Source organism: Xenopus laevis, chromosome 5L (genome assembly GCF_017654675.1).
Source record: "Xenopus laevis strain J_2021 chromosome 5L, Xenopus_laevis_v10.1, whole genome shotgun sequence".
Taxonomy (NCBI): domain Eukaryota; kingdom Metazoa; phylum Chordata; class Amphibia; order Anura; family Pipidae; genus Xenopus; species Xenopus laevis.
In genome coordinates, this window is record NC_054379.1 from 48,690,946 (window position 1) to 48,705,155 (window position 14,210).

The 14,210-nt window shown below is 39.8% G+C and overlaps 1 protein-coding gene across 3 annotated transcripts in view; it reads left to right on the forward strand.

The window, feature by feature from the left end:
• The window catches only part of crim1.L (cysteine rich transmembrane BMP regulator 1 (chordin-like) L homeolog), a 496,227-nt gene that overhangs the window by 379,336 nt on the left and 102,681 nt on the right, over positions 1 to 14,210 (forward strand). For all 3 annotated transcript variants that reach the window (XM_041562044.1, XM_018261588.2, NM_001170446.1), the window contains one exon: positions 12,823 to 12,951. In XM_041562044.1, coding sequence (XP_041417978.1) covers positions 12,823 to 12,951 — 129 coding nt within the window. The remainder of the gene's footprint in view (positions 1 to 12,822; positions 12,952 to 14,210) is intronic.

The window sequence follows — 14,210 nt, forward strand, 5'->3', positions numbered from 1 at the left end:
TTCCCTCTATTTAAAGGCTAAGCCCTTCTCCTACCTATTCTTCCCCACAACTATAAATCCCATACTTCCCAATCTACCACCCCATTTAATGTCCCTATCCATACCTCAGTCATGACTTTTTTTCACTCTACCTGTCCTGGACCCACTACAAAGGGCTTCTGTTCTAGTGTTCTAGGTCCTTCATTGCCTTGTATTGCTAGGAGAGAGTAAGATATTTTACATACTGTATGTGTTCATATGTGAATGTGTATGGAACAGAAAAAGCACAGGAGGACTGTATTTGTGTTACACACATCATTTTGCAGTGATATTCATCTAATATTAACCAGTAGAATATATTCTACACGTGAGAGAATACAGTAGTAATAGAATGCCTGAGCAGCTGGTAAATAGGCCTGGAGACGGTTCATTTATCTGAATTGAAGTTTCAGTGACTGATGCTAAGTGGCACGGCACCTTTAGTTATCAGAATTCCTGCTTATACACGCACAGGGCTGGGAACAGTGCTGCTGATTTTATTAGTAGAGTCTTGCCTAGTGAAGTGAAAAGAGCATATACATTTTGTTTTTCAGCTCACAAATTTTTCTGGGATGTGGCTGTAATAATTTCCTTTATCCGCTCCTTTCAGTTCATTGAAAGTCAGGCATGCATAATAAATAACTGTATTTCACTCTCTATGTATAGGGAGAGACAGAAAAGCAGATTTGCAATGCTGGCTGGATGCATTCAGAGTAGACACAAAAGTGTGTATGTGTGTGGAGGAAGGGAGACGGAATGACTAAAACCAACACATGGAGGATTAGCAGAATTCCCACTGACTGCAGTCACATAGAGTATTGCCCCAGCTATGGAAGTCATGTTTCTCATATTGCTTCCCACTGTGTATCACAGCATGTCTACGCATCTATGCCTTTATTACTTTGTTCTAGAGCAGTGATCCCCAACCAGTAGCTCGTGAGCAACATGTTGCTCACCAACCCCTTGGATGTTGCTCTCAGTGGCCTCAAAGCAGCTGCTTATTTTTGAATTCCAGGCTTGTGTACAAGTTTTCGTTGCATAAAAAAAAACAGGTTTACTGCCAAACAGAGCCTCCTGTAGTCTGCCAGTCTACATAGTCCACATTTTGGCACCCCAAGAACATTTTGCATGCCTGTGTTGCTCCCCAACTTTTTATTTCTGAATGTGGCTCACGGGGTAAAAAAGGTTGAGGACCCCTTTTCTAGAGTAATCAACTGTGCTTTGCAGAACATTCATTCAGCAGTTACCTGCAACCTTCTAAATTAAAACCTACTTACCTCAAATAAAGCCATCTTCAACCTGTTGCATACCTCCCAACTGTCCCGATTTAGACAGCTCAGCCTGCAGTCCCGACTTGTTACTGAAATGTCCCGAGTTTCCCTTTGATCTCCTGCACTGATGCCATTATAACTTATATATACAGTATATATATATATATATATATATATATTTTTTTTTTTTTTTTTTTTTTGTAGCACCACATCTCTTGTGGTACTTTATAGAAAGCAACTGTGAGTTCACCAAGTTAGTACACCAAGAGGTAGGTTGTAATGATTTTCCCTGTGGAAAGAGCAAGAGAAAGATTTCATGTAGAAGGTGAATGTAAATAGTGGGTGAAACGCATTTGACTATTAGAGGAAAGAGTAGACAGCCAGGAACATTATGAGACACTAGTGAAGAAATGCAATGATCTACATAGGACTTTGAAAGTTAAGAGGAAGATTGTGTTATCCTTTGCTAAATGGGGATCCCTAAAATATAATGGTCAAATGTCATAGCTCTCTGCAGACCTATAGGATAAAAACCGTACATTTATAAAATAGGACTCCTGCTGAGAAAACATTTTTTTTTAAATGCTGGACAAACAGATATAATCTTTAGATGTAATTAAAAGTGTTGTCATTGTCTTGTGTTACTGACCTTTTAAGTTGAGCCTATGTGTTAAACACAAGCCTCATATAACTCCAAGTTTCCATTTTGGTCAGTAATGCAAGTGAAATCCCCTGCTGCTAGGCAGATTTGGGCTCCCCTACCGAATCAGCCTTCTTGGCTCTTGAAGCTGGTTAGCAGCAGGTGAGAGATGGGAGCTGAAGGATATACCAATGTCAGCACTTTCTGCAGGGATAGGGTTCCGGATAAGATAGTTTTCCTCTGTTGTAACTGTTAATTCAAGGGCACAAGGTCAAATTTCTAGTTAGTTAAGGAAGTTGCAAGGGATGTTTTGGATATATGATCAGCTGTTCTGTTAGGAATGGCTGTTGATGGTTACACAGCACAATGGCAAACTCAGGTCTTGAGAACATGCCACCTAACAAAGTATTTTATAGTACTAATTAATGCTACATATTTTGGCATGTTTTAAATGTTTAATAATGATCTTAATTATAATCAGATGTACACAGTAAATGTATTCATATGATTTATTTGATTGCATTTTATTATTACTACCCATGTTAGGATTATAAATCACTGGCAGCTGAGAAAATGACCATTAGCCTTAAGCCAAACAGGGAATAAAGAAGCATGTTTGGTCCTTGGGAGGAAGATAATTCGATTATTAGTATACACCTCACTACCTTCACTCTTTGTTGTGGTTGTTTTGTAAATGGGTGTCCATTATGCAGGGGAATTATCTGTGGACTGGTTTCTTGATGTCATTATCACTCAGAAATATAATGTTATCCTGTTGAAAGCTCAAAGATATTTTTGGGAGTCTTGTACTTATTTTACCTAGTTAAAGGGGAACTCAGGCTTCCAAACCAAAATTTGAGGCCCACACAACACAGAAACCCCTAATATACCCATCACAGTTACCTGTTTCTTCAAAAAGTATCAATAGATGCCATTTTCTATGCTGAAATCCAGCTGTTTAATAGTTCTTCTCTTTCTGCATCATTTGAAATCTTGGCAGGGAAGGAGGGACTAAACACTGATGTTACAAATTCTCCACAGCTTACAGACAGCATGCATGGAACTACATAACCCACAATGCATTGCACTGTGATGTTCTGTTCATTATTGAAATCACATGTGCAGGGAATTATGGGGTTTGGAGGAGGCAGGCTGAGGACAGCTGGCTGTTGATACAAAGTAACAGTAGTCGGCCAGCTCAGCAAAGTAGTCAGACAGATCAGCAGGAGAGCAGGGGGCTAGGTTTAGGGAACCATCAAAAATCATGAAAAGTCTGCATTTTTTAATTAATGTATATTGCAAAGTTGCATGAAATTATGTTTACTTTTCAAAAAGCTGAAGTTATATTTGTGTGGAGTTCCCCTTTAAGATTATATGCCAACTGTCTTGTTTTTCCCGGGACAGTCATGATTTTGACAGCTAAACCCCGCAGTTCCTGGATTGTAACGGCCAGAAAAAAGAAAAGTCATTAAATAAGAGGCTGTTGGTAGAAAGCCCAGAATACTCGCCAGCTGCACTTAGATGCATTTGTAACAATTTAAGCAAAGCAAAGAAGCAATTGTAACTATTTAATATAAGCAGGTCTCTTGGGAAAACTGTGACCCTTACAGAGCAATTCATGTGTAATAACACATAAAACCAAATGTGTTCAAACTTTCTATGACTTGACAAATTTTGCAAAATGGATGTGGTAATTAGGCCAAAAAATGGGCATGGTCAAAAAAATTCTGGCTTGTTACATGCGCCAGATCTTTTCAAATATTGGGGGGTATGTATTCCACATAAAGATCATTTGGACCTGCAACTGGATGGGAAGATATGATAGTGGACAAGTCTACCAACCAGTATTTAAAACAATCAGACATAATTGACTCCATATGCAAAAACACTTCATAAAGAATTCCATAAACAAGGTCATTGTGTCATCATGTCAGCAGACCATCCAGAAGCCTTGATTGCATGGATGTCAGCTTGACATATTGATGACTTTATCTGTAGCTGCCAGTCGGATAATAAAATTTCCTTTTCCACAATAAAGCGAGCACTAACTATATCTATCAGCTTGGGCTTGCAATTCATGTGTTGAGAAGGGCATCAATCACAGATGTTTGTAATGACCTGAAACTACATTTGCTATTAAAAGGGCAATGGCAAACATCGGTTTTCTATTTTCGTCATTTAAGTGTAAGTTTTAAAAGGAAATCACAAACAATCTGCAGAGAATATCCTGAGCCCCTAGAAGTAGGATTTTACCATCGCACAAGGAAATAAAAGCCCAGCTTCAAGGTCAATTTGGAGAACGGAATTTAGTGTAGATCACCTAGCTCCTTGCATCCATATAACAAGCCACCACTTGTAAATGTTCAATAGATCTAAGGGCTATTATGTATTATCCTAGGAAACATAAACCAGAAGAATTGTAAATGATTTTTATACCTTCTTATATGTGTGTGAGTGGTAGTTTATGGATTCATCTTTGTCTTGTATTTTTCATGAAACTTACCATTTACTGAAAAGGGCAGTACACTCTCGTTCAACAAAATAATAGGAGCATTGTTGAAAAATATATCCACTTATTGTCGCGGTTAAAAATTCATTAGTTTGTGTTTTTGAACTCTAAAGTTTCTTTAGTACGCTTGCTCACTGTGGGAGGTTGGAGAATGATTTTATCCTGTGCAATTTCTTGTACAGTTTCCTCAGATAATAAATTGCTCCTTATTTATGTGAGTGATACTGACAAATTTCTGTGCCTGGTTGTGCACTTTAAAATGATGCTCTGAATATTAATAAAACTGTTTTACTTGCTTCCCAATCTCACATACCTTATTGCTCATTGCTGGTCATTTGTACAGCTCTGGTAGGCTGGAATGGTCATGTAAAGGGTACCTCCAACCTATTAAAACCAGTCTTACCTAGTGATGGGGAATAAATTTGCCAGGCGGTGAATTTGCGGCGAATTTCCGCATTTCGTTGCAGGCAAATAAATTTGTGAAACTCCCGCGAAGATTCGGTGGCAGGACACTATTCAGACGCCTATTGACTTTAACGCCGGCTTCAAAATTGACGTGAATTGACGTGGGCGTATTCGAGTTTCACAATTTTTTTTGCCACTTTGCTAATTTTTCTGCGAAACAGGAGAAATTCGCCCATCACTACTCTTACCCACATTATGTCAGATAAAAACAACTCAGCAGAGGAGGCATCAGTGTATTGTACACTTTTTAAATTGTACTAGAACAATAGCATACTTAGGAACTATGGTTTTCTTAATAAGGGATCTTTCAGTAATTTGGATCTCCCTACTTCAAGCCTACTAAAAAAGTATGTAAATATTAAGTAATCCTAATCGGAATGTTTTGCAGCCAATTATGATTAAATATTTATTTGTTGGGAAACATTTTAAAATATATGGGAGATGGGTTTTAGAATATAACTGTGTAGTACAGTATGGTCAAACAAATCTATGTCCTCAAAACACCACTGAATACATTGTTGATAAACCCCATTTTTATGGATAATACAGTATACACAGGGGCATAACTACATAGGAAGCAGACCCTGCAGTTGCAGGGGGTCCAGGAGGTATAGGGGCCCCATGAGGCCCTAATTCATACACAATTTCAATGAATATTGGTAAAAACAAGTCGACCTTTAGACTTTTTGGGGGCCTGAAAAGTAATTTGCTGTGAGGCCCAGTAATATCTAGCTTCATTCTCTATTTAAAAAAAAAACATAAATGCATCTTCTTCAGGATCACTAAGAAGTGCACTTGGCCTTTTTATTGAATCCTAAGATGTGGGGGAAAAACAGAATTATTTTAAAACTTGGGATTGATATAACTTCTTATATAGAAGTGTATCTGATGCTCAAATAAACAATATCATTGCATTGACATTAAAAACCAGCATGGCAGGAGTCTATTTTTGCCTGCTCTGGCTACAAATGTTTTAGATGATGAATGTACAATGCACCCTCCCTTCCCCTTGACTTGTAAAGTAATTTCAAGCTCATAATAGGTCATGGCATCTAAAATGGGCCATTCAGGTTGTTGAGTAACATGTGAAGTACAGTTTGTCGCTCCTTGTCTCATCTTTGCAGACAGTAAATACAGGAGGCTTGCGTAGTTATCATTTTGTGCACTATTTCTTTAGAGGATGAAGACTTCAGCTTACGGTGTCTGAACCGATTAAGCTAGAGCCAGGCTAGATGTGTTTGTTCAATGTCCAATAGCTTTCACATAAAGAGAGGAATGTAAGCATGAATAAACCCAGTTAAATCAATCCTTGGATGCCCTGTAGTATGTTGCAATTGCCTAAAGGGTATTAATTTTTATTAGGCAGGGAAACTTTTTGCCAAAACTTCTGGGACTGAGTTTATTGAAAGACTTGGTGCACCTCAATATGAATAACCCCTGCCAAAATAGGTGCACCAGCTGTGCTAAAAAATATCTGCTCTATACATGTTCATTGTATAATTTTCCTAGTAGTTCTCATAAACCTTATATAGCAATACAAATAAAGTTGCCGATTTTGGTCCTGGTCTAGTGAGCAAAGTGTGAGCGAACTGAAGTTTAATTATGATGCACATATGTACAATGGGATTGGCCAAGAGGTGACACTTTGGCACAGGGCAGGCCTAAATCTATGGAGATTCTCATTTAGCCATAATATACAGTGCCTAGTAGAGTTAAACAGATACTGACACCAGAAATTAAACCATTATTACATCTATTATAGTATTGGCTTTCTTTGCTACTTATAATTTTGCCATAAAGTATTTGCTCAAAGCTTTTACATTACTCATCTGACTCCCCGTGCTCGTCTATGAGGGGGCTGTCATATTTGTGCAGCAGGAGTCTGTTAGAATTAGAAACTTTAACTGACAGGCTGAGAAGGGACAGTCAGGTTGGCAAAACAGTCAGGTTTAGGAACATCAACTAAAAATGATTTACAAAAACAGACCTCTCAGCAAAAAACGATCAACATGATTTATAGGTAACTTTATGTACATTCATATTTTAAAACTTAGTTTTTTTAGCGTCAGTATCACTTTAAGTCTAATGCAACTTCACTAATCCGAGGCTTTTTCAGTTCAACTATGTGATAGAGATTTCCCTGCCATTTATACCCTTCAGGATATTAAAGTCACAGACATCCGATCACAATGGTTTCATTGAACTTAATCACCAACACCAAATTGAACAAGTTAAATGGAACTATTGTGATTGGATGTCTGTGACTTTACTGTCCAGTTTCTTTAGACTTAACTCTACAATTTTGGGGAGACCCAAACTTTACACAAGCCTTGAGTAAGTGGTTATTATGGGATTTGTTTTGTGTTCTGTGCCCATAGACTTTCTTTCTTGTGCCACCTGAATGATATGCAGATTCTATACCAAGGCAGCATTAAGGCCACTGTCTTACCTTCATTCCACTTGACCTCTTCCCCTTTATATCATATGGACCCCATGGACACTTGAAGCCCAGGCTGGAATTTAAAGGATGCAGCTTTATTAAACATTAATATATAGATATATTAACCACACATAACTGTAACATAACAGTAATTCCACTGGAATACTTGCCTATCCGGTTGCTCCACAGAGTGATTGGACCACTGCCATGCTGGCCACCCAGGCGCTGCCCTGGATGGGCAAGTAGCAAATGGCCTCACGCGACTTTACCTCCCAGGGCCCTTACCCGGAGAGGCACCAAACAAGCCACAGATAGGGGACTACAGCCCCATTACCCACACTGGCAAGTAATCCCCCACATGCTGATGTACCACCATTAGAATTGTCATAAGTGGTGGAGGGTGGGATGCTGCTTCCACCTTGCTGCTCCCTTTAAGATGGATGCCACTGGTTCCTGCTGGATTCACCCTGCCTGGTAACCCCTCCTTTTTCTCCCTCCACCAATCCTGCCCCTTTCACAGACTAAGGCCTGTCTAACCCGGTCAAAGCTTTCCTCCCTCCACCATGTTTATACGGGAAGTCCTATTACTGATGCAGCCCGCATAGATCCTGCAAGTAGCACCAACTTTGCCAAACTTGCTCAAGTGTTTGCAATGATATCTAGCAGGAGTCTAAAGCTGCCATATGGGAGTGAGAATATATGTGAAACAGAATGGAATGGGATGTTTTGAACTTGTGCTATGGTTCAGGAGGTGCTCCTCTTTCTAGTCTGTTAGTTAATGGAAATGGAAAGTCTAACCAGATGAGATGTTTGTAAATGATTCTAATTCTGGATGCTGGAGAGCAATGAGGTTGCTTGAGTAAAGCTGGTCATAGATGTTGAGATTTTTAAAAGATCCAATCCTCATCGTGAGACGATTTTCTCGGAAGGATCATTCGAATTGACCATCAACTAAAAAGACCAATTTGCCAGAAAAACAAAGGGGAGCTGCCTGCTTGGCCCTGCAAACATAGATAGATTGCACTGGGACCGACAAAGATTTTTTGACCTGGCCGATCAATTTCCTGACAGATGTTGGCCGAAAAATTGTAAGATGACCGATCGTTCGAATCCCACTAACCGCACAATAATTTCAAAGGATTGGTTGGACTTTGCTAAAATCGGTCGTTCAGCAAGAAGAATCATCGCATCTATGGGGAGCTTAACATCAAGCTTGAGATGAATGTTTGCCAGTCCAGAGATGGAGCTGGCAAACCTAGAACCGTTCTAACACAAATTTGCTGTGTAACTAATACTGCTTTAATTAAAGTATATTAAACTTGCAGCGAAAACTGAAATGCCTCAGCTTCTTTAAAGCCCTGTTGTTAGTCCTTTGTGTGGTGGTATCTTGCAATGGAAGTAAAAGGTTAATCCCAGACGACACCAGAGAATTATTCATTAACCCACGTATTTTGGACTCATTGCTTATCGCCGGCTTTCACCTGGGTGATATTCCATTCATTAAACCAAGACAGCAAGTGCTGTGAAATTAGGGCAGTGCTTTCTACAACACTGGTATTACCTTTGTAGAAAAAAGGGAAAGGATTACAATCTGTAATTGGAAGGAAAGAATTAAATCCAATTTCATTATGGAGTCAGATCTGATTAAAATTGGGTGGCTTAGAAAAACTTTTCTTCCTGCTCAGAAAGAAATCCTTTGCTTATAAGAAATGAGTTAATCACTGCAATTGGCATAAAGTGATTAAACCGGGCCTGTATCCTCACTGCTGCCGACTGTCTTTTATTGGCGCTGCCGCTAGAAAAGAAATGACCTTTTCTATAAGAATTAGAGGGCTCTGTTCAAACATCGCTGGCTTCATATGATTTCAGGTTTGTTAAAAGTTAAATATAGCCGAGATAAAAGTTTTTTTTGTGTGGAAGGGCATGCTGGGACATTTACACCGATATTTGAAGGGTTCTGTTTGCTGATTGTAAGAAATCTGACACTATATATATTATTTTAGTAGGTGATTAGCTAAGGAAAGAACCTCTGATTTTACTAGTCTGCAGTGTGCAAAGTACAATGCATTTTCCAGCATCATTGCATCCACCAGAAGTAGTCATTGTTGACTCCAATGTGTCAAACATGTGTAGTGTGTGCTTTGACCTATCAACATTTAACATTTTTGAAGTTGGGATTTCTTCATTTCCAGTGTTTAGTGTCAAAATGGCATCTGAACCCAACTCTTTAAGAACAGTTTGAGTTTGTGTTTTGAGTTGGCTTTAGTGGGATCTCTGGCCATGGCTCCGGGGTTCACCTCATCAATTAGTACATGACCAGTTTATCATCAAGGAGTTTATTGGTAAATTCCAACATCCATATTTTATTAGTCTACATTTCCTAGATCATTTTAAGTTATGACATAACCATTTGTATGTTAAAAGTAATAATGCACCACCAACTATATTTATGTGGATTATGAAAATTTAGGGGTTTACTGAGCCTTATTCTGAGAGTTGCATCTACCTCTGTCAAATCCTACTTTTGCTTCCCTGGACAGGAGCTCAAAGGTTTGTGCTCATCTATATGATAATCTGCCTTTGTTGAAGAGGGGGGGGGGCATCAGAACATTAGGAGATGAAAGGAACTAGAGACAGGGCATGCAAGACATCATGAGTATTTGAACTACTATTTCATTGCACATATGAGTATGTTCTCTGCAACGTTTCATGTACATATTATAAATACAGATGACAAATGGAAAAAGACCAGCCTCGGACTTGTGCATCAGAGGGGTGCGATTTCAAGGGCCCCGGACCCTCCTCCCGACATCTGCCCCCCCAAAGAGAGAGAGTATGGTCACGCACAACAGCTTTTACCTGCTTCTTTCTAAACTCTGATGGGGGAACAGGTCTGGGTCGGCAGGGCCCATGAGGGCTGGGGCCCACCATGTTTTCCCCCAGTGTCCTGCCAACCCAGTCCGACCCTGAAAAAGTATTTGCTGAAGCCCTTACTGGAAATTGTGCTTAAAGGCAGCACTGCACATTAGCTAACAAAGGGACAACAATGAATCTAGTAGAAGTAAATCTGGAGCAACTGAGTCTACTTGCTCTAGATTTACTTCTACTAGATATACCATGACCTAGATGAATGAAAATCTTCATAGAAAAATGGGCAACAATGTAAGTGTTTGCATGTAGCTGTAATGAAAAATAAAACTTGCCCTGGTGGTCCAGTGGTGCGGCGGGGACGCCCGCCACACCGCTCCTTGTCCAGCGGCATCTTGGATCCTTAGGGCGCGCGCCTCCTCGTCATTTAAAGGCGCATGTGCCCTGGCGCAGTGGCGCCAAATTTGAAAGTATTTAAGGCTCCTTACAGCTACAGGACCTTGCCCGTGATAGGATTTGTTTCCTGGTGCTTCTGAGCTTTAAGCTATTCTGTCTGAACCTGTTGTGACCCCTGCCTGGCTTTTGACTATTCTGACTTCTGGATCCTGACCTTTGCCTGTATACCGACTACCTCTTCTGCTTAACCCTCTGATTGACTTCCTGGTTTGACCCTTGCCTGCCTGACTACGTTTATTTTCTGCCTGCCTCGACCCGGCCTGATCTGACTACTCTATTGCCTTACACCTTGTACTACGACCTTCTGTCCAAAGACTTTGCTCTACAGTGGTGCCCCTCTGCCTATCCAAAACTCTCATCTTGCACCTCTCGTTTAAGTCCAGGTGGCATCCAAGTAAGCCGAGGGCTCGTCCCGAGGCCCAAAGGCGGTCACACTACTGGTGAAGCACAAGCAGAGACCAGGGTGCCTGGTGTTTGTTCTGGTGTTGGGTGCCGACCATTACAGTAGCCTATTGGAATGAGTGTACCCAGTAATGTAACTAGGGGAGCGCGGAGCCCGGGTGCAGACCATGCAGCCGCCCTCCCCCCCCTCCAGAAGAGATTTTTTCCGGTGGATTTGCCTTTGGTCGAACCGCTGTGCAGGCCCTGGTGCAATTTCACTACCCGATAGTTCAGCCACTGAGCGTTCCTTTGAAATTCTGGGACTTTTATATCTACATACCTATGGTCTAATTAGAATAGAACAATATTGAATGCAGATTGCTCCTCCTGACTGAAGGTATAGTATCTGTGCTGCCTTAAGTACCATATCTTAGTGAACCAATTTTTCACTAAGGTTTGCTGTCCCTGCTCTGTATAATATTTTGGTATTTTTGTTAATAATATCATATCATAAATGTTACATTTGTTGTTACTAAATTTAGTTACCCTGATATTTTAGGATACCCGGCAGATAACAGCAATAAATATATGTACACACAGGATTCAGTGTCTTATCTAAGATGTTCCTCTGTGCATTGCAGGCTAAAGCAGTATGTTGCAAGCTCTGCAAACCAAGCAGTTTATTTAAGCCTCCCTTCTGTGCCTTAGAGCCCCTGCCGTGATCCTTTCTCACAATCAGCCACTTACAGTAACTACTAGGCCTTGAAGATCACTACTCAGGGATGCAGGTTAAGACTGTCTGATAAAGATCAATTTCCTTTCAACTTAAGAAAACGCCTTTCTCACATTATGCTGCTGCAAAATTATTTCCTGCCTTTTGATCTCTCTGCATGTTGAGATTTCTGTAGATCGCCCATAGAAATGCACACTTATTTATGTTACACTTCACTATTTGGCTAACAGGTATTGTCATGGTTACCATGGATGCTAATAAAATGCTAAATAGGCAGACACTGCACTCGGAAACTCAAAATGGATTTCATAGGGTCATGGCTGGCTTGAGTGTAAATGAGAGTATTCTGCCATCATTCCTTCATGTATGCTCATTTTTATAATAAACATATTAAATAATTATCCTTTCATGTCTAAGTCCTGTGTACTGGGCTATTACTAAGACAATGTGGAGAAGAACAGATGGTAGCAGCATGATTAATATTTAAAAAAGTTATGAATTAAAATATCTGAATGAAGAACAAATCAGGGGCATCCAAGAGGGCATCTTTATACCACCCCCAGAAAACCCCTAATGAATACAGCACTAAGAAACACAGGTACATCTGTATTCTTGGAAAATTAACAGATCTATTTATTCCATTCTGCAGAACAGAGGCCTGCACCTAAGCACTCAACCATTGGGGCAGAGTGCAAAATACGTTTTTTTGTTTTTGCACCCTGTCCTGCTCTTTGTAAATGAGGCCCCTTTATTTTGCTCAGTTCTTTCTGGAAACTCACTTTGCATCTACATGTTACTAGCCAACGGTATTCCTGTACATGTTGCACTGTTGGTAGCCACTGCTGCACTGCTGCACTGCAAAATAGATACAAATATTGTACTTTTTAACACCATTCTTAAGATATTTGCTTCTAAACATACACCTTTCCCTTCTGTATATTTGAGCCAATCATTAATGGGACCAGGAATAAATGTCAGCAGTTATCCCGATGATTATGTGTCATAATGAAACATTTACCACTGTGTCTTTATTTCATACAGAGCCTACATATATCACTATGGCTCCACCCATCTGCGACCTGCTGATCAACTGCACGTTGACTGAAAAGGACTGCAGCTATGGTTTCCGATTAGATCAAAATGGATGCCGCACATGCCAATGCAAAACAAGTAAGTCTTAACTTAAAGGATTTTAGAAGATCACTAACTTACTCTCCAATATTCAGGGCCCCAAATGCAAAAAAAAAAAATGTAAATATATAAAGGCTGTAACCAATAGCAATATCTTAAAAGGCCATTTCAAGCTTCCTAACTTCCAGTTGCCCAGTTTTACATGCGAAAATACATAATGATATTACTATATCATTACATAGTTATTGCCTCATTGCTTTATGGTACTTATTGCATTGCTTGTTACTCTTGCATATATTCGTAAACATAAAACATGGGTCTACCAAGACATTTTAAAATTGAAAGCGCTTTCTATTATGTCTTAAGAAATTATTTTGACACAGTTTCTACATAACCTCGATAATTAATTAAGGAAAATCAACAGATATTGCTCTTTAAGTAACATGAAACCCTCTTGGTTAAATGATCAGGAGATCACCACCTTGAATTTAATCTATAGAAGGATTGCAGAACGTATATCAAGAAAGAATCAATCATTGTTCTGCAATCAAGTAGATATTTACAGCTGAGGAATACAATACATTTTGAGCAATGGAACCCACAGGTGGGCTGGCCTCCTTGGAGGGCCTGATTCAATGGCATTGATCTCAATCTGAAGCCCATTTAGGGTGAGATTTGGGGAGTATGCCTCCTAGCTATACCTAAAAAGGCTTGTTGTGAAGGTCTCTTTGTTCTACATGCTTACTAAAGAGCCAACTAGATATGGATCAGCCAAAGACAGTTGTCAATGTGCTGCTCTGTTTATTCACTATAGATGTGCAAAGGCCAGATCATTATAAAATGATTGTGTCAACCGTAGTGGAGGTCATTGGAGCTTTATAGCAGTGTGGGGGCCATAAAAATCTTTGGGAGGGTCACATCCTGCAAGCGGAGGAATTGATTGTTCCTTAACTCAAAGTGACAAAGAACTGGTGAGGACTGTGAGTGACTTTGGGAAAGCTTTATAAACATTTTGAGTTTGGTATATTTTTAGCATATTTTTGTTCTCACAATTATCATGCTCTGATACTGTTGAGGAATGGAATATGAAATCACAGATCAGGCAAATGGCAGACAAGAAGATTTGTTGCCCTTGAGGAATCTGTACTACCTGTGATGCCAGATCTCTTGAAAATATCTCAGTATTTTAGTATTTGTGCATCGCTGACTGTGAAAACATATGAATCGTGTAACCACTGAAAAAGGAAGAGAAGGCCATTATCAGTGGTTAAGCAATTCAAATGTTTTGCCCCTGCGAT